Source organism: Varanus komodoensis, unplaced genomic scaffold, assembly GCF_004798865.1.
Source record: "Varanus komodoensis strain SLA01 unplaced genomic scaffold, ASM479886v1 scaffold24, whole genome shotgun sequence".
NCBI classification, from domain to species: Eukaryota; Metazoa; Chordata; class Lepidosauria; order Squamata; family Varanidae; genus Varanus; species Varanus komodoensis.
In genome coordinates, this window is record NW_025335641.1 from 15,498,626 (window position 1) to 15,520,626 (window position 22,001).

The 22,001-nt window shown below is 38.9% G+C and overlaps 1 protein-coding gene across 2 annotated transcripts in view; it reads right to left on the minus strand.

The window, feature by feature from the left end:
- VAV3 (vav guanine nucleotide exchange factor 3) overlaps window positions 1-22,001 on the minus strand; it is a 181,904-nt gene that overhangs the window by 110,527 nt on the left and 49,376 nt on the right. For both annotated transcript variants that reach the window (XM_044432307.1, XM_044432306.1), the window contains exons 3-5: window positions 4,419-4,477; window positions 2,716-2,781; window positions 808-916 (exon numbers count right to left, since the gene is read on the minus strand). In XM_044432307.1, the coding sequence (XP_044288242.1) occupies window positions 808-916; window positions 2,716-2,781; window positions 4,419-4,477 (234 nt within the window). The remainder of the gene's footprint in view (window positions 1-807; window positions 917-2,715; window positions 2,782-4,418; window positions 4,478-22,001) is intronic.

Below are 22,001 nucleotides of genomic sequence, written 5' to 3' on the forward strand. Positions count from 1 at the left end.
GGGAAAGTGCAGCATGTGGCTATGGGTGAAAGGGCCTCATTAGTAGTGGCCCCCTAATTGAGGAATATCATGCCAGAGTGCCTCATATGATACCGATATGGTAGTCATTTTGGTGCCAGGCACATGCATTTTTTCCTACACCTCTTAACATCTCATAATTTCCATTTATTTCATTCACCACTCTGCTGCTCATCAGTACAGTGACATGTTTTCATTAGGAGAAAATGAACTAAAAAGAATTCACAGAATAGGCAAGTGTGCAGTCCTATCAGGAAGAGGTGAATGGCTTGAACCAGAGCTAGTTATTAAAAGAATGTTCAGATAATGGCAATTATGACTTTGCATTTACTACCTTTTTCTTCTCGTTAAGAACACAGGGTGGTGTACATGGTTTATTTTATCCTCACAACAACATCCCTGAGAGGTAGGTTAGGCTGAGATTCTAGGACTGCCCCAAAGTCACCCAGTTGGCTCCATGGCTGAGTGGGACTAGAACCTGGATCTCCCAGGTCCCTAGTCCAACACTAACCACCACATTACACTGGGTGGTAATAAAGATGATGATAATTGCACTATTGGTTTTATTAATCTAGCTTTTATTTACCTTATTGTTGGCTAAAACAGATCATCAAAAACTGTTGCAGGCCAAGTAAGCTGCTTTAAGTGGCACTGACTTCAGTGGGACAGAGTTTGACATACACTTAACACTTAAAATCAGTGGAATTTAATTGCAAGATTGTGTGGATTGTGCCCTAAAATGTTCTGCAAGCACTATTTTTAGAAGTCTGTCACAACAGTGAATCATACAGGCTGATGTGCAACTTCTGCTTTCATGAGATCTTCATAGACTTCACCACCTTCATCTTCCCCGTAGACACAATCATAAAGGTCTTCATCCTCATCAACATGAGTTTCACTAAAACAGAAAGTAAAAAAAGGAAACAACAACAAAGGTAAGAGCATGTAAGTACAATTTATAGGACATCAGATTTTTTACATAGGAATCAATAGGCTCTTCCAAGCTCACACGCTTTTCCTTTCTTTAAAAAAAAGTTTCTTTTTTAAATTAAACCACACTATAGTGTGTCATCCAAACCCTCCGTTCTACCTAACGTTAAATAAGGTTAAAGAGGACAAGCCAGACCCACAGTTGCCATAATACTAACCCAAACTTGCCCAAACCCAGGCAACAACCACAAGCTCCAGTCAAGTTTAAATGGGTATGAAGGTCTCATGGCCACACCAGAAGAGAAGGGCGTAGGCTAGGTCCCTTTTTATAATACCAAATTATGGTCTAGTAATGTGTCCTAACCAGTCCTATACCAGCTAAAAAGGAACTGCCATATAATTTCCCAAGACTCTGGACAGGAGATAAAAGCTTTAAACGAACAAACTTCATCCTCACTTAACAGGGAGTCATCTATTTATTTAATAAATTTTCCTGAGACTTTATCAAAACATCAAATCCATTTAAAGCAAAATAGAAGGAGAATGACAGTTCTTGGATGTGTTTGGCCTAAATTGTCACCTTAAATATTCACAAATGAGTAGAAATAATTCCATAAAGGCACACAATTTGAGAAGTGGTAAAGCTGGAATACATACATCTTGGGTTTTCCCAGTTGGTGCAAGCTGAATATCCAAACACCAAACATACATTCAAATGAGTAAAAATATGAAGGAAGCGCTCCTTAGTGAGCCTAATAAAATTGGGAAACTTTAGATAATGCAAAAAGGGCAAGAAGAACACATACCCTTTCTATACATTCCTCAACATCTGCATTTTCTGTGACTTAGATCATTCACATCTTCCTCACCAAGTACTTGAGTTACTTGGCCCTGCATTAAGAGCATGGCTGTTTCCATCACATCATTGCTATATCGAACACTATCACACTAGTTTAAGGGAAATAAAACCTCCAAAGGGGGCTTGAAAGGAACTAGTTAAGTGGTGGGAGGTTTTATCGTAGATCAAGTGTTTCTCAAAGCATTCAATGTTTAGGTTTTCTCAAAATATGCTATGGAGAGGCAATGGAATTCATGACAAAAGAATGAACCTCAAAGCCCCTACATGTTAGTCAATATCAGGTTAAATCGGAATAATTTGAAGAATAATCTGAAATCTCTTTAGGGGCTGTTAGCAAATGGTACCCTTCCTTCCTTCATCCTGTTCTAAGGGCTCCCATTTCTTCATTTCCCTACATCTTCAGATCTCTGCTTAAAGCCAGTGCAGCATCATGGTTAGGCCAGGATGAAGAAGATCAAGGTTCTACTTCCCACTCACTAGGACAAATTGGGCCATTTACTGATTCTCAGCCTAGAATGGAGAGGAGATTTATGTAAGCTTCCTTGGGTTCATTGCTGGAAAAAAGGCAGAACATACCTATATTAAAATATATACCTCTGCTTAAAATTTAACTCTTCATCTAAGGTTTGTGAAAGACTTTAGCCTCAGCCAAACTGACAGCTGTCCCTGTTCTCACGGTAACAGAAAACTCTCAATTTGGAACCATTTTGGATGTCCGTATCTGTTCTGTAAAATACCCCACAAAATATAATAACCAGGATCACAAACACAAATAAAACCCTGTAGAACATTCATTAGGTTAAACTGTTTCAAAATGTGATTTCATATGAAGTTAAAAATTCCATTATCTCATTTGCATAATAGATACAGTGGAGAGAGCTTTTATACTACACAGATTTATAACCTACTCTATTAAATCTGGAAGGCCTTTGTAAATGTCTTCATCATCCACACTCTCTTCTGTAGGAAATGGCCTATGGAGACAAAACATATTAAAAAGTGAAAATATGCCCTAACATAAGAGTGAAGAATGTTCAGTGTTCCCTAAATGCACAAGGTAAAAAGCCTAAGCTTATATGGGTAAAACCTGTGTGTACTGAATACAGTTTGTGACTGTCAACCTACCATGGATGAATTTAGCAGAACATTTAAAACAGGCAGATATATGTACCTCTGTTATGTGCAATCTTTATACCACATTCACATGACCAGAAATGTCACTTCGACAGTGGTGTAAGAGCTAAAAAAATGGAAAACAGAATACAGTAATATGGCCTAAGGATACACAGTAATGTGTAAAGCACACAGCAAATTTCCCAGGGTTTTGAGTGAGAGCTTCCATGCATGCAAACTATGGAATATTAAATCATAGTTTAATATTCTATGGTCCCAATGGAATTCTATGGTCCCAATGGAATTCAGAATTAGTGATTCAAAAGTTTAAAGTGAATGATAGATTTTCAAGTGGAATTTTGGTTAGCAATTCTAAAATTCCATTTTTGGTTTTCCTACCTTTAAAAAAAATGAAAGGTGTAAGTATGAAATCTCAGCCTACAAAAAATATTCTCCCTCTATGGTTTGGCGTTTCCTTCACCCTTCATAGATCACAGATAGGAAATAATTAAATCTAGAACGACTATCAAAATTTCTCATTTCTTGGTTTTAAAACCAGTCACTACGGCTGCTTAAAAGGGGCCCCTAGCCCTAAACATCTCCATTAATGAAGAAAGGATAGGAAATGATTCTGAAGTCTATGTTGAACCACCATTGAAAAAGACCTCTTTGTTACACCTGCAGAAGGACTGAGAGAATGTGAAGACCAAATTGCTGAAGGTGACTCAATAGAAGGAAACTCAAAGTTGCTGGCTAGGTGGACCATATTCCCACACAAGCCCGGTTCAGCTAATCACAACTTTAAACAGACTTTTGTCTTTTGCACAGACACTTCATCCTGGCACTAATCCCTCTCCTCCCCAGTTCTCTTCCATAATTCTCAGGAAACTATGATTATTAGTTCTGGAACAAGTCAACAATTTCAAACCATGGTTTTAAAACATGGGACCAGAAGTAAAGGGGAAGCAGAGGGAAAGCTGCAGAAATAGGTGTAGTGCTCATCCTGTCTTGTCTTATCTTGGCTTGGCTGCCATAGTCATCAGTGAAATTTGCATGGTGAGTCCTCACCTCAATACTGCTGAGACTCATACAAATGCTATTTGTTCAGTTCCACTGACAATGTCTAACACATTTCAGTAAATTTGCACAAGCCCACATCACATGCACCAGCACAAAACCAGTAAAGTCCGTTGGCTCACTGGGGTACACCAATCCTAAAACCGTATTTTATATTATTTTGAATTCTGCTGGTGCAATTCAGCATATCTTTCTTTGCATTTTGTTTCTCTCTCCACAGCATACACAAGGTTAAGTATCTTTATAGTAATGTAACAGATTATTTTAGCATGTCAGATCAATTCTCAATTTTAAATTACACTTTTGTCTTTAAAAGGTGTAAGAAATTATAGAAACATTTCAACTGACCAATGCCTTTCACAAAATTTGCTTGTGTTATGACCAAAAATCAAAATTTACAGAATCCACAATTACACCGTACCTTTTTCCAGCAGCTAATGCAATAGGAGTGCGGGAAAGCTTGGATAATGTTTCTATAACCTGCAGAAGGAGTAGAAAACATTTGTTGGGTTACAAGAAAAAATGCACATTATTTGAATCCCATTAAACCATGGAAGCCAGGACCTAACAAATAAATAGGAGATACTTAACATTTCTGTTCAATGAGCTTTTAGACTCTGAGTCACACTGATTTTAAATGGAACTGGTACAAACAAGCGTAGATTGAAATCTTACCATTCCACTGCTCACAATTTCAGATAATCATATTCATAGAAGGCTTTTCTAGGCCATTTTATACATTTTCTCTAAGCATGAATCAATTCTGCTCAATTACTTTATTAATAGACTTATTCAAATTATTTTAAAGTGGCTAAAAAAACAGTTACACTCCAATACTATACCCACTTACCCAGGAATAAGCCTCACTGAATTCAGTTGGACTTATTCTGAAGCTAAGTATGGGATGGCACTGTTGGGAATCAATTACTCTTTATAAGTAATGTGACATTAAAATACAACTATTTTATCATCAAAAAAGCTATAAATTTGAGAGGTAGGAGGGGTTCTTCTTTTCCTAAAGTCCCTTCTTTGAAGGACTTTAGGAAGGCTCTGATGCCCACCTGTTTCCGTAGTTGGAAGGCTGCAGGTTTTCTTGGTGTTGTCTATTTTTATGGAATTTTTCTGAATATTTAGTTATTTGTTTTTGTTGTCTATCTTTTGCACTGCTTATGTTTTGCATACCCCCTTGGCAGTGATTCAATCTTAATGGCAACCTCAAAACATTTTAAGTAAAAGTAAACTCATTCTCTCCCAACGGAAACATGGAATCCCAACAAAGTGTATCATAAACTTTGATATATGCATGACACACTGCTGTTCTTCAGTGCCGTATTAAGGAAATATTTCTTTTTATCATAATTCTTTAAACTGAATTATCCAGCTAAGCAACACAATCGACTATACCACAACATATGCAGGTCAAGATCCAAAGAGCAACCAATAATATTTCTGAATTTGTTTTTTAAAGGCTTGTGAACAGCAGACCGTCTTGTTTGTGATATATCACAAACTGCTCTCGAAATGCTTCTCAGTTTGCAAAGCAATTTGCCATCTGGCACAGTAGGCTGCCTGTTTGAAAAACATAAGTTCTGGAAGCCCTTAGGCACATGAAACATGTTCCACCATTCTTTGGATCCTGAACAGAATTATAGTTACTATCTAGGCTGGAAAATCGTGACATGCCTGAATGCTGAATATTAGAAGGCAGGAACATTGCCAAACAAGGGCTACAACAGAAAATTAAACCTTGGTCCTCTGTAAACCCACAACTGTGAGTCAGAAATCTGATTCCTAGACCTGAACAAAAGTTTCCTTCACATCAACAACTGTGGAATATCCTAGGATGATCACATCAGTGGGTGGAGCTCTTGACACTGTGGCAAAGCCAAAAAAGGAAGCAAAGGGAAATTATCTGTAGCATTACAATATGAAATCTATCTGATTCACAAGTGTGCGATGTAAGTACCTTGTTCATCTACAGCAATGGAATCAAGGAACAAACTTAGATATGTAACTATCTCTTAGCCTCAGACCTCTGTCTGTAAGATAGGGATAACAGCCCACCTTTCAGGATGAATACAGGGTTCGTTGCAACAACATATGAGAATCTTTGCAAGTACTGGAGTGTGCAATTTACATGTGGCTTCCCATTGTTTCAAATTGGCAAAAGTGATCTTTAAAACTAGATGGCTACACCTGTAGAGGGAGTTGGATTCCCATCTCCCTGCTTCCTGGCTTTTCCTCTGCGTATGTTACATGCTTGCCGTATTTGTGTTATCACTTGTTTTCTTTCAGCATTTTTGTGACAGTTGTGGAGAATAAGCAGTAGTCAGAGAAAATGGAAACGGAGCTGTTGTTGTAAGAGTTGAATCAACATTTAGTAAATAAATATGCAAACAAAAGGGGAAGGTAGAGCAAATTAGGAATTGAAACTTCTTTGTTGTTGTTGTGTTTATCTAAAATATACTCTGACTGCCAAAACGTTCAAACTACTGGGGAAGGAGGAAACGTGGCCCACTCTACCTTATCACCAAAAGAGGGAGCTGCAGGACAGACCATTGCTTCAAGTCCAAACATGTATCTCAATAAATATATTCTAGCAAGATATGGCAAAGCCAACCGTAGGTTTATGCTTTGAATTTTTAAAATATGCACAGTAAGAATAGAATGGAAGTAATCCTTGGAAGTGGCGATGATAAAAGTGCAGATCTTAAGGAACGAGAAAGAGAATAATGCATGAAATGAGGGGAAGAGTTAATCTGCTTGCTGTGCAGAGTTATTCCACATTAATTTAAAATATTTTAGCCACTGCTGTGTTCTTCAATAACCCACTGCTGTGCTCTACTATGAGCTGATCTCTTCCACTCTGAAAAGAACCAAGGTGGCAGAAGATCTCTCAATCCAGTTAGTTCTCCTTTATTTGCAGTACTTAAAAGTGTACAAAATAAATCGTAATGCAGAGTGCTATGCAAATAAGCCTCACAATTAATCCATGCTTGCATAGATGTATTTTGAGTGAATGTACTTAACCTAGAATGAAGTCTATTCTACAATATTCAAATGACCAGCCCATTTTCTGAACATTTTGCTTAAAACACCTCACAACATAACAAAAACCGAATCAAGATTTATGTTCATATTTAGTTTCTTCCTTTTCCTACAATTTCTGCAAGCCACTTCGGCTCACCACAGCTTCACCCTACCTGCACCTTTTTCCTTAAAGATTGCTTTGCAATTTTGACAGCCAACAACACCTCCTTTTGAGCATACTGGAAGATTTATCAGTGGTTTGACACACGTGCGTGTGCGTGTGCATGCACACACGAGCAAGTGTCCAAATATATGCTGGTAGCCTCATTTTTTTCAATTTACCCAGAATTGGAAAATTCTGCAAAACTAGGAGGCCGCACCTGGGTTCTGTAGTACAAAACTAGGAAGTCACACCTGGGTTCCTACCTAGTTTTCAGCCTACCTTACAAAGCTGTACTTTTGTCCCTGCAGCCTATATACAAACGTAAGACTATGACAGTGTAAAAACTGTGCTGTCCATTAGCCCAAAACTCTTGTCACACAGTATCCAACCATCTTCTGTGGAAAACCCAAAAATAGGGCATTAGTGTAGCTCATGTTACCCAGCAACACAGCTCTGTAGACGTATCAGCAGTTTTAATCTCAGCCAAGCTTCCAAATATATAAAGAAAAAGCAGCATACTGCTAATATCCACAAGTAATTTCTGCTAGAATCCAGTGTCTAGAACCATTAATAATTCTACATTTGGAAATGGAGCTTCAAATACCCGATGGGAAACTAAACTGCTGCCACAAACAAATATTCCCTACCAGCGCTTTTTATGGTCAACTAATGCACCATAATTAACTGCTGAAAATCTAAAACCATTCTGCAAGATATATCCTATTTAAACAGCTTCTTCATATGCTTGTTGGGAGCTAATATAATTGTTGCCAAACAAGTCTACAAAATTACAATGAACATGATAGTTAAGTCTGCAAAATTAAAAATATACTTGGAGACATTATTTTTTAATTACTAACACTAGCAATTTTTTTCAGCATGGTGTGCAGGAAGCTGTAAGTGAAAAAAGAATCTGTTTTCAAAATATATTACAACAAAGCATATTATGCTACAAAGTTAGTGCCAGGTTGTATTTTAAATTTATTCAGAGGAATTCTGTGTATCTCCTTAATCATTAGGGAACTTTTTACGAATTCCCAATTTTCTTTGATGGTACTTTATTTTCATATCTCAAAGCCACAAACATAATTACATGAGCAAAAACTGAACCAAAACCAATCTCTCTTTTCTGTGTTAATATCTACCAGCCACAAAAATACTGGTGAGTTTCCACCATTTTGGATGTCCTTCAGAATTTTGCCCTCACTTCAATATAATTGGCAGAACGAACTCAGATTTTTCGGAGTTCATTGCCAAGGATTATGACTACGTACTCAAAGTAACTAGCATGTTGCCATGATCCATGATGGTTGCATCAGCCAGACCAGTGATGTAGGTATACCCTAGGGAGCCCTGTGGCAATCTGAGGGCAGTGGGTGTAGAGTTGAGGGCTCATGAGACATGGCTGCAAGGGGTCACGAGATGTAGAGCAGTGTTTGACTCCCCAACAGTCAGCAACCCATATCACAGAAAGAGAAAACTGAGGCACAAAACTGTTTCACGGAAGTCCTCCTTTGGACCCACATTCTCCTGTTCCAGCAACAACTCCCATTCCACAGAGAATTGAGGGGTTCTAAGATAATTACTAGGACAGGTTAATTCACATGTCCATAACAGCATTGATACTGGTAATAGTTAAAATAAGACATGATGTTTTGAGAGCCACACAGAAAAGCAGTGTTTGGAGACACAGGAGCAAATATTGAAAGCATCCAAAAATTAATGTCTACGTATACCCATCGTAATGTATCCTATTCCGATGCAGTCTTATTCAGAAGCAGCACGACACATGCAGCTCAAGCATGGGTTGATCAGGGGGAAACCTGGGCTTTCCTTGGCATGTGATCATGATGACCTCTCTTAGGAAATTAGCAGCAACCCATTGCAGCACTGTGGACTCCCCCTTCACCCATGTACACTCACAGGGACATCCACTGGCTCACATATACAAACCCCAAGCCATATGCACAAAAACAAAGAAACATATTAGCAATGCTCGTGATCATAAAAATAAGACATTGTACTCTTATTGCCATGCAGATTCAATCCATCTCAATGCTGGTCTTCCCTTTTGTCTTCTGCCTTCAACTTGAGTAGGTCTAGGACCCACTTGCTTATTTTCCTATTATCCCAGGCTATTCGCAAAGCTTTCCTCCAGCACAGTGTTTCCGATGCATCCGTTTTCTTCCTTTCAGCTTTCTTCACTGTCCAGCTTTCACATACATACTGGGTGTGATTGGGAATACAGTGGTCTGAATTATCTTGATCTTGGTCCTTACACTTGATGATCTTTTATAGCTGCTTCACTGTGCCCTTCCAAGTCTCAGTCTTCACATTTCTCGGCTTCAGTCTCCTCCTGTCTTGATGACTGAGCCAAGGTATGTTCAATCTTTCAATTGCAATTTCTTCTGCATCAGCATATGGACTGAAAATATACCTGAAAATATACTTATGTGCTTTCTGCTGGGTATCTCCACCATGCGCAGTACATCCTCCCTCCCTTTAGAAGCAAGGCATTTACGCAAATAGGCCAGCTCAGGTGTCAGCCTTAGTTGATCTCCCTCCTTCTTCTCTGCTTACTAACAAGGAGTGTTTGCACCACCGGGTGCTAATAAGCACCAAAGAGACTCAGAACTTCCCACTCCAGGGAAAGGCTCTGGAGTGTTCTGTCCAGGTGTGCAAATCCACATGCACACAGTTCTGTAATTGAAGCTGCTTTGCTGAACCAGGAGAAATAGTGGAATGGCAATGGTTGGTAGAATGGAAATGGTACAACTGCAACAGCTGCCCCATTGCAGAGAAGCAAAGATTGTAAAGGTACCCAGTTGGAGGAAAGACCAATGACCAAGCCAAGAATGCCCTCTCACGGGGCTGACTGTACTGTCTCCCAGTACAAAGCATCACAACCTTTCCAGGATCTTACTGGTAGTGAATCACATGATTATTTTTGGAAGCTATAAATGTAATGGACATCTCAAAGGCAGCAGTAATGCAGTTTCCATGAAATTATTTTGGAAGCATCCAGATTCTATACAAAAATCACACAGCATCTGGGAACACATGCATTTTATAGCATTCACCCTTGACACAAACATCAAAATAAAATACACCTTGGCATTGAGTATTATGGATGGCACCATGAGATGTAAGCACTTCAAGATACAGTCATGCTGATGAAAAGATGTGACAAAATTCAATTGTATATGAGACATGACTTTGAACATCTAAAACACAAGCAACTCTTTTTACATGAAAAGTTGTAACTTTAAATCCCTTGATATGAAAGGTCTTTTCATAGAAAAAATTCAACCTTGTGAAACTTAATTCAAAACTAGAAAGAACCATGAATTGAACACACTGTGGGATATCTGACTCTATTCAGGCAGAAGCTTAAAGATACAATATTCCAGGCTACAGCAAGAATGGAGAATACACAGCAGTTAGTCTCATGCAGTATGCAAAGTTTGCTTGTGTAGTACATGCTAACAATTGTGGCTTCCATTTAAATACATACATACACACACACACACACACACACACACACACACACACACAGTGGTACCTCGGCTCACAAACTTAATCCATTCCAGGACTCTGGTCATGACCCAAATTGGTCACAAGCCAAGTCAAATTCCCCCATAAAGTTCAATGTAAATAAGGTTCATCTGTTCTGTAAATATTTTTTAATCACAAAAATTTGAAACAAAGTAACAAAGAACAACAAAGTAACAAAGTACAGTACAATAGAGAACACCAACCTAGGTGGGGGGGAGGTTATTGTTGGAGGGAGAGTCCAAATCATGTGATAGCGATCACGCTGGGGGGGGGGAGATGGGTGCGATCGCGGGCGCACTTGTGCAGGGCGATGATTGCAATCGCGGCCATCTCCTCCCCCCACAGCACGATCACAGCCATCTCCCCACCCCACCCCACCCCACCCCCAAGCATGATCATGCAGGGAAGATGGGCATGATCACAATCTTCACCCAATGTGGAGTTTGCAACCTGAGTCAAATTTTTCTGAAATTTCTGTTTGCAACCCGATTTGGTCATGAACTGAGGTGTTCATGAGCAGAGGTATTTGAATCCACTGTATTTGATCCTCTAGCTTCTCACAGAAGCCAGAAAATGTGGCCAAGAAAACATAAGTAAAAAATGCAATGTCAATGTCATTGTGGCAATTTCACAATGTAAACTCACTGTAACATTTCCAAAGTTCTTGGCCATTACGATGGGCCCCAGGTTGTAGCCAGAACTACAATAACAGCTGAAAACATTACAAAAGAGTACATTGTGAATGTGAAACAGTAAAAACGTAAAAGTAAGTAGATTGTTTAATCTGATTAAATAATTTCAGAGCTTTTGTTCTCATTTGCTAATGCTGAGAATATGGGCAAAGCTTTACTTCATACTGAATATCTGAGAATATACCCAACATATTTTTTCTGAACTATCCACTAATTATTAAAGTGTTCATTCACTTTTTTAACTGAATGAATTCACACTTCAGGTTTTAAATGTCTGTTTAGATCTGCATATGCACTACCATCAAGATGTCTTGGTTTCCTGTGCAATCCTACGCAAGTTGAAAGAAACGAAAGGATCTACCATGCCCAGCCAGCACAGGAATTTTGGGCCATCTCTCTCTCCATAGAGAGTTCTATAGGACTGCACCCTTACAGGACCAAACATTAGAACAAAAAAATTCTAGAATGTACGTCAATATGCAAATCAGCTGCTCCATACAATGGATTTCTTGTGTGCCCTTGCTTCAGGAATGAACAAGTTACCCAAAGCCATTTTGCTGTAGGATAATTGTGAGCTGCACTTTTGTAAAATATTGCAAAGAGATTAGTATATAACCCAGAAGTTACTGTAAACCAGTCCCAGGGCCTGCAAACTATATCTGGCCCATGGACCATTTCCTCCCCTAAACTAGCCTGTGTGAATAACCACAAGGCAACAACACAGGCCTGAGAGAAGCTTTGCACCCACAATGCATCCGGTGGGTTTTACCTTGTCCACTGCTGTACTATAATATACAAAGCTGAAGCAAGTACTTCTAAAAGTGCAGAATAAGGATGCAATGCTATGCATGTTTAGACAGGAAAATGTCTCCCATGCCGGCTGGGGAATGCTGGGAGCTGTGGAGCTTATTTCTATTGAAGCATGCATGGGATTGCACCTTAAAGAATTCCATTAATTAAGTCTATGTAGCATTAATTATGAATTAAGTCTATGTAGCACACAATAAAGATTACTGCAATGTGTGTAAAATACTATTTCTAAAAACATTAAGAAGCTTTTCCCAGGAACCTCTTTTGAAGGAATTCTTGTGCCTCTTGCAAGAAAGATTCTCCAGTGCCAAAGGAGACACAGGTTCATTAGCCCTTTGACTCAAGACACTGATGACCCAGAACTACTCAAAAGAGAAAAATGAATTTCTTCAGTTATAAAACACATCATCCATTAAGATCTCATTATGTATCAATGTATGCATTTTAGGCATCGTAGCAGATGCCTAGAATGTTGGTATATACCTGCTTCATAAGCTGCGGTTCTTGAATTCTGATCTAGCAATTCAGTGCACTTGTGGTAAATGTTAAAACATTTTCACTTCATGTCATTACAGTTTTATTTTCTCTCATGGTCTCCCCAGCTGATTACTCTCTACATAACTCTCACAGTTAGCCCTTCATGGCATCTAGTCTGGTTGCAACAAAAATTACTTTTGCAAAGCGTTTCACCAAACAATCCATGGTAGCTGCACACTTGCATTAAAGAAGATTGATCAATTGCATGAAAAAGCAAAAATTAGATAAACACCAAGGTAATGAGAACATATGCAAAAATGGTGCATGAAACGAGTAAGAGTCAGACTGCATGAAATCATATCCACAAAGCTTTGCCTTTAAGGGCAAGATGTTTTAATACCAAATGGTCAGTAGAGAGGCCCCAATCCAGATCAGTACCTTAATAGGAGGCTTAAATTTTCTGCCATGCCCTGTAGGCCAATCATCAGGAAAAACACTAGACCTAAACTACATGATTAATATTAATTGTAGTTTGGTTTTAATGAAGGCGGTCATCCTGCATTATCATTTGTTCTATAGCTTGATTAAGCAAAGATTAGAAAGTGTATTCACAGTCTTCCTATTCAGATACAAAGACACAAACATTGTTTAGGAGTCTGTGATAATCATGGCTATGATATATACAGTTTTATTCATTTGATTACAGTTGACATTTTCATTTCACACATATATGGTCCATTTGGTGAGATCAGATATGTAATGAAATGAGAATTCATACAGTTTTCCAAATTTATTTTTATACAGAGAGTAATTAAAGCCTATCTTTTGCTTCCCCCATCAACAGAGAAAGCTTTTTCAGTTTTTACTGATCTCTCAAGGTGAACATTTCCAACACCTCTTGTTTTCTAATAGATATGACTTGCCTATAAATCAGTTTCCAGAAAGCATTTTGAAATCCTTTCCCCCATTGATTATTTTGAAAGCTGTCCTCCATAAACCTTATTACATAATTATGCAAAAGCATGGCAGGAACAAAGCTACAGGAACAGCAGTTCACAGGAGCCATGTGATGGAGGATGGAGGTTCCCCACCAGTACAGTATCAGATCAAAACTGAGCATCCTAAATGTGGCTGTGCAGGTATACAATTTTGTTATCTCTTTAAAGGTTCAACACTGTATTCACTCCAGCAGGGGACCTAAAACTATACCTGTTACGGTAATACATGGAATATTAGTTGGAAAGATGAAAGTCAGTGGTACATTTTGAACTGCAGGTATTCAAGACAAGCAAGTCCAAAATGCAGGCAGCTGTTTTAATCTATATGTTGGTACACACAATGCATTATGTAGCATTACACCAAATGTCTAGGGTTCACTAAATATTACCAATAATGAATAGTGAGGCTGCCAAATTCCATAATGAGTTGGCTCACTGGTCGTAATTCATGATTTCATGATGCTCTGCTTTGTACCAAGGTTGGATCCTGCTCTTATAAATTTCTCATTTATTTCTAAAGAGATGGTGTGCTTCAGGATGTGTGCAATCTGCATCGTAACAATGGTAATTTTGCACATATGCGGCTCGTTGGTATAACCCTTTTCTTTCGGGAGAAACTGTGATGTCAACTGAACCCTTTTGAGAAAGTTCGGCATTTGAACTCTTTCCACATATACTATTCAAAGAAACACAGGTTTATACACTTCCATATCCTGTTCCATATCTCTCTCATCTATACACCAGTGGGCAATAGCAAGTGAGCATTACACAGAAAGGCCACATGGAAACAACCGATGGAATGGTCCATGGCATGGTGATGCATGATGTCATGGAGCATTATGCAATTCAGTACTGCAGCTCCCCAGATGCAGTTTGATATCACATGTGTGCAAAAACACAGAACTACTTCAATTCAGCCATCACTAACAATGAGCTAGGAAAGGAGAGTGTCGTGATCAGCATGTCGACTTTGGCTGGAGAGACCTGAGACTGCATGAAAAGTGGAAAGAGAGTGACGCAACATGGCTGCATAATGCTTAAGAGCCTCAACTCAAGATTCCCAGGAGCCTTTTTCCCCAGTCACTGGGAGAAATGTTTTCTCTTTCTCGAAGAGCAATTCCCGGAGTTTTCATCTCAATCTGAACCAGTATTTTTGTAAGTTAATAGGTCTTAATGATCCTTTCAAAACTGAGCTTCTTCAAAATATTTTGCATTGGAACAGAGATATCACTCAGCAATAGCTTACAGCTATTGGGGCATCCGCTTTCCCACCAGCTACTATGAGGAGTCCAGCTAAGTTTAGAAGCCACAGAGATGTCTGAAGGATTTGGCAGATGACATTATTGTTCCCACTACTGAAAAACTCCCAGTGCTTCAACCCTACAAGCCCCAGCTCCACTATACCACAGGTGAAAGCTGCTTAGCCTACTGTAGTTACCCATCTCATCAGGGCAGTTATGAAATCATAAGTCATACAAGACAACCAATGAAATTTGTGATTCTGTAACAAGCAGCGGACTGAATCCCAGATTAAGACAGATAAGATGCAACTGAAATCATTAATCACTAAGAAAATTATTATTGAACTTTAACTAAGATTAGCAGTTCCATCTCAGTTAATTGTACCCAAATACCATGTAGGTGCATCAGGCCTATTGATAAATTGGCACCACCAGGCCTGTCAAGAAAATCTCGTGGAATGATTGGAATTGAAGCATGAACCAAAGCACTGGGGCTGCTGAATATTGTTCAGATAGATGTAGCTAAAGGAATTTTCAAATGAAAAAGGACAATGATTAGTAGATTGCTTTTACTGAAGGACTGTCAAACCAAAGCGTATTTCCTGTTTGTAAGAACAGTAATATCATTTGCCTTGGGGAGAAAACTGCATGAGTTGATCTACACCAATCAAAACTTGCATTTTGTTAACGTTTTTGGAGATTATTAAAAATCAGCATTTTTAATCACTTTTAAAAGAGAGCAACAAAATTGTTGATAATTAGGATTCCACAGAAGGCCATAGACCTGAGATATGGGATCATTCTGATACTTAATCGCACCAATTATGTATTTGTTTCATGAACTTAATTTTAAATTACCCTTCAAACCTAAAGTATTATGGCTATATACAAGAATAAAGCCATATCAGAAACATAAAAATAGTGGAGTAAAATTAACATAAATTAGTGTAACACTTCAAAATGCTAGTACAAATTGGTAGGCTATACCTTGATTCTGAAATGAAATACGATTATGAATGATACAGGATGAAGGCATAATAAAGGCTTCATGTAGAAGCACTCAGGGAAACAGCTCTTCAGAATTGTAGTGAGAAGCTCGGTAAGAACAGTACGCAACTGATGTGAAAAGGCTAATTCCCTGTTTACAGTCATTAGGAAAGGAACCAAAATAAAATGGTATCATAATGTGTTTATACAAATCTGACCGTTGGGATCTTTGTACAGCTCGGCTCACCACACCTCAGAAAGGAAAAGTTGCAGAAAAGGGCCATCCAAAAAGTCTGAAGCTTATGAAAAAACTCTTAATATTTGGAGCTGTGTTGCTTACAAAAAAGGCTGAGTAAGGCGGGCAGGGATTGTATAAGATTGTTGAACAAAACTGTATAAAATTAAGCGTACAGGATGAATGGATGAATGAAGCTGGATAGATGGAGATGCAGGACTAGCAAAACCAAGCGCATAAAGTATGAGATACTTCCACAAGTTGTAGTGATGACCTCCAACTTGGATGACTTCAGAAAGATATTACACATGTTCTTGATGCATAGGTCTACTAGCCATGCTAGGTACATGTTATGTCCACTATCCAAAGCAGTATGCCTATGAATACCAGTTACTGGGGAAACATGAGCAAAAGAGTGATGTTGTCTTGATGTCCTGCTTGTGGACTTCTTATTGGAGAATCAGGTTGGCCAATATGGAAACGGATGTTGGACCAGAAAAACTTTGGTCAGACCCAGCCATGCTCTTCTCATGCATCTTTATGAAACATGTACCATTCCCATCATCAGGATGGCATTAACAAATTCCTGGACCAAACCAGACATGCCCTAATTATTAGGTGTGTTCAACCACGATGAACAAGGATCAGATATATGCCTTGTCCGCATTCTTGAGCTTTAACAACGGAGTCACTATGATAGACTTTCAATATAAACAATTTAGAGCAGATGGTATTCTTGACATCTCTGGAAATACATTAGCTATGGTTAATGATAATTACCAAACCCAGGGTAATAAACCAAGATCAGATCCTGGCTTATTATTCCAGTGTGCTAATTACTTTTCAACCAGAATGTCCTGCTTTGAACATAACAGGCAAATCTCACTTAATGTAAGCCATGATTTTTCATACAAAGATCTTACCAAAAGAAAAAAAAGCATATCAGAGAGAGAAGAGGCAAGAAGAGAATATGTATTCATAATTTTACATGTTCTTGGGAAAAATGTATAAAAACAACCACAAAGAAAGAGAATAGGAAGAATGCAGGAAAAATATAGTTACAAAACAAACTGTTTTGGATACACTGAACAGAGAGTACATTATTCATATTGCTTCCAAAAATAGTTTGTTCATATATCAAAACTATTGTGTTTGTTACTCCCAAAGTTTAACTAAGGCTGTATGAAAATTTCATTTAGGCTACGTTTACTTTGAGTTTGTCCTGTTCACAACCCAAACGTAAATGCAATTGTCCAGAAAAGTTCACAAGTTCCCCTTTCATTTTTTCTGAAATGAGCACTTGAAAAAGTGGACTGACATGCTTGGGATGACAAGTCACTTCAGTGCTGCCATCTTTGCACGCCCAGGTCAGATGCTGGCTGCTGCAGCCCTTTCATTTCCGAAGAAAACAAAATACGTCTCCTTTGACAGCCGCATGTGCTCTTACCCAGACTCCCCACTGAAAACAGGCATCATTCTTGTTGCAGCTTCTGTCCTACAGGCCCTTCCCTCGCCAGTGCTGGCTCCATGTTGATCTGCTATTGCGAAAAAAGGCATCTGACAGCAGAGTGCTAGGATATGTAGCATTGCCTGCATCAACATTGCATGGCTCTGTCCAGAGCAGGAAGCGAAGATGAGACTCACCCTTCTGCGTAAGCTGTGCCTTCCTGCTCCTTTTTCTTCTCCCAGCTCACCTGGAAAGGCAAAAGAGTCAACTGACCCTTTCCCTTCTCTCCCCGCTTCCCCTTCTCTTTCTTGCTTTGGGGAAGAACCATGTTCTTCTCTCCCTCTCTTCTAACAGTGTAACAATGGACCTTCCATCTGAACCAAGTTAACCTGCATTAACATACCTACATATCTCCATCATGCAAATCATGGATGGATGATTTCTGAGTAAATAAACTCTTTTTTTTTTTTCCCTTTCAGTGTGGATTCTAATAGATCCCGGTACAAGCAACAGCTTCTTAACTAAATCTACTGTTTAATGCTTACTTCTGCTGAGCCTGTATATACAGTAACTAAATATACAACAGGTTCCCAACCCAGAGAGGAATGAGTCATGATATATTATATCATGAAGCGTGGGGAGGTGAATCCTACTATGTATACCACATTCCCAAAATCCACTTTCGTGACACGTATGCACTGGAATTTAAGATGCTTTGAAATTTCCAAACATGTTTTCTCTGGCTTAATGACACTGCATGGCAACTCTGCAACCTATTGTAATGAAGTCAGTTTGCCCATTACTATGGCATTGGTACATAATTTGAGTATGCAAGATACTGTATAATTTTTGAGCCGAGTCAAAAAGCTTACAGAGAGCACAGGAAGAAAGTAGGAAACAAAAAGATCTACCATCAGTGTTAAAGATGGCAACGGAAACTGACATTTGGTAAAGAAATACACATCAGAATAGCCTGAAGGAACACAAACACTGGAAATACTTAACCTAGATATTTCTCTCTATATGGACAAGAAGAAACAGAAAGTGCAGGGTCAGAGAGTAATGCTTCTACACCTACATCCATCTTTTGGATTTTTGAATTGAGTCAGAAGCACTGACTGCATAATAAGGTTCTTCACAGAGGCCACCCAGCAGCCTAATTAATGGTGCTGAACGGCAGGATAAGAGAGAGGGAGATATATCTTAAACGAAATCCCATCACTTTCTAGAACACGGTGATGCTTGGGTTATGACAAACTTCACAGTGTGACCCTTCACGTGCACACCGTCTGCCAAGAATGTGCATGATAAATCAACACAAATTAACTCGATGCCTTCAGGGAGGGAGGAAAGGACATCAGGCATATTGATTAAAACAAAAATTCTGCATAGTTCTTACTATATGAATCGTCTTACAGGCTCAAAATATAACATCAGCTGGAAAGTGAGGGAAAACAATTTGAGTGCAAAGAGAGAAAGAAGAAAATCAGTCCAGGACAAATTAGTCCATATTAAATACAATGTGTTCTTACAACAGTTCTGAGTTAATTTCAGTGAACAGACAGAATAACTTTAACAAACTGGATGTGTGTGGTTCCACTCTATTCAATATAAAGGATTTAGGAATGACTCATTTTAAACTCATCGTTGAACAACTATGTTCTACTGCTAAAGTCATAAAGATATGAACCTATTATTCATATGATAATAGAAGATTTACAAGAAGTGGAGAAAAGTATCCCTGGCCCACCCTTTGATTGTTTTCCCATACGTTCATTTATTTATTTATTTATTTTTATTTTTGGATTTATATCCTGCCTTTTTCCTACAAAGGGCTCAAGGCAGCTTACATCATTCTCCTCCATCTCATCTGCACAACAACAACCCTGTGAGGTAGGTTGGGCTGAGAGTCTGTGACTGGTCCAAAGTCACCCAGTTGGCTCCATGACTGAACGGCGACTAGAACCCGGATCGCCTGAGTCTCAGTCCCATGCTCTTAACCACTACACCACACTGGCTCTTATTATTACATTTATATACTGCCCTATAGCCCACAGGTTCTCTGGGAGGTTTACAAGTTTAAAACATTTAAAAGTTTAATGTCTGCCACTAATCTTCATGGAGAAAAAGGGCTACATTTACAGGCATTATATATAAGGAGCAAAACTTGTCCTACACCCTGGTATCCAGCAAAAGTAGGTCTACAATAAATGCTGTGTCCTTTACACAATAAACTGATATTGCACCATCAGAACACCTTTCTAACTAGTCCAAAAAGGCAGAATGCAAGTTCCTGTTGCAAAGCTGACCTACATTGGAATCTTTTTTTAACTCTCTTGTCTTCTGTAATAGCAGAGGCAACCAATATTCCCTCAAGTCATTTACAGGGTTGGATGAAAGCAGGATTACATCGAGCAGGACTACTTAGCTAATGTGAATTTCCCCTACACATGCACACAGCAAGCACCAGCAGAGTTCTGCTAATGTGTTTTGTTCATCCCAAATTAGAAGCAGCTTTTCCCTCTCAAGGTGTTAAATAACCCATGACGGGACATTTTAGAGGGCGAACTGTAAACGCAGCTACCCAGCTCCCAACTGTTTTTAAACAATTAATCTGATGAACAAATGTTGCTTAAATGGGCACCTGTATCTTGTCTAATTTAAATTAAAAATTATTTAAACCTCTCTCACTCAAACACAGCATGATTTTAATCTATTTTGCTTAATTTAACTGAAAACACAATTGGCAGGAAATGGGCTAAGGCAGTAGTTAGCTTGACAGCTGATGGAACCTGCTTCAAGGCTTTTTGATAAGGAGCACTATTCCAGTATGCATGTATGCTTGCATGTATAAGAAGTGGAGAAAGAAGGCCATATTGTAGTTAAAATCTGCCCATTGCCATTGGGAAGCTTTAACTCAGAGCTGCTGCTGTCTGCCCTGCAGCAATTTTGTGTACTTTCACAAGCAAGCTGGTACTTTCAGAAGAACCGATGCTTCTTGAAAGACTAGCTGGGACTTTCCATATGTCTGCTGCTCTCCTCAAGCTGAGACCTACATCTATTAAAAAGATATTTTAAAGAACAAAATTAGATTGCAGCACTCCAATAATGGTCCTGTTTATAAAAAAAAAATCCCTCTGTTACGTCCAAATGATTGGCAAAGTTCAGTGTTTTGTGTCAACGTCTGTGCTCTGGGATGGACACTTCTCTCTGCTCAGCTAACAGTTCATGGAATCTGTTGAACAAAGCTTGGCGTTATCCAGGATTCTTTCAATCTCCCACCTCGGTTGGGTCGCGCCGTCCTGCTTTGTCATGGCCAGGATGTCCGTAGCACAGAGAGGGTGGTTAAAATGACTGTATACTATATGCCTCTTGATTATGTGTTCCTTTCTTTTTGCTGAGTTTACTATATCTACTTTTTTCCAGAGAAAATAACACCAATGGCAACTGTGCCGAGAAGCATACCACAAATTTTCTAAGTACTGTTTACCTATCCCCAATGCCCCCTAGTAGTCATAATGCTCTAAAAATGACCTTTCAACATTGTTTACATTATGCCATAAGTTATCTAAATATCTGTTAATGAATGTACAGCAATTAACCATAAAGTCTTCTCTTTTCTGTGCTTTATGGCAAATCACCACAAGGAGCATGGATTTTAAACTGACTGTACTTAAAAATGGATCACTTGCTGAGAAAGAGCACAGAACACCAATGAAATGGACATGTGCTAAGTTAATGCCCTTTTTGGGATCTTATGTCAGTCTCAGAAGGGTTTTTTATTGATTTCCATAAGTGGCAAACCCTTTTGAGTGCAATTTCTGTAGGAAATCTATCCATCCGGAAACTATTTGTACGTTATTATGATAGGCATGGTCTCCCCTGGTTCCAGCAACTTTCAGATGCTGAACCATCTCCTAATCATTAGTTGCCATAAAGAAACATGCCCTGAACCTCCTGGGTCATTTTGCCTGACAAGAGGATGCTGCAATGGCTTGACCAACATTCATAACAATGCTCTGAAGCAATCAAATAATCAGCAGAAATATCCCGATGTGCCTTTGAATCTTCATACCAAGTCTGAACCACTAGTGAAAGGTCAACTGGCATCACCTAATCTGGTCAGAATGGCAGCTGCAATGCACAACATCTGTAGACAATGGCTTAAAGACAGGTGCTCTAGCGCAACCAGACTTGTGTGGAGAAGAGAGCAAGGGGAAAACAAATGAGAATATGAAGTCAGTCCTCAGTAAAGGATCCCGAATAAGCCTCAGCAACCTTTTAGAGTGAGGAGGAAGCTTTCCTCAAGATCAACAAAACATCATAACTGATCCCAGACAATAGGCACTTAGGACATGACATTGGGCTA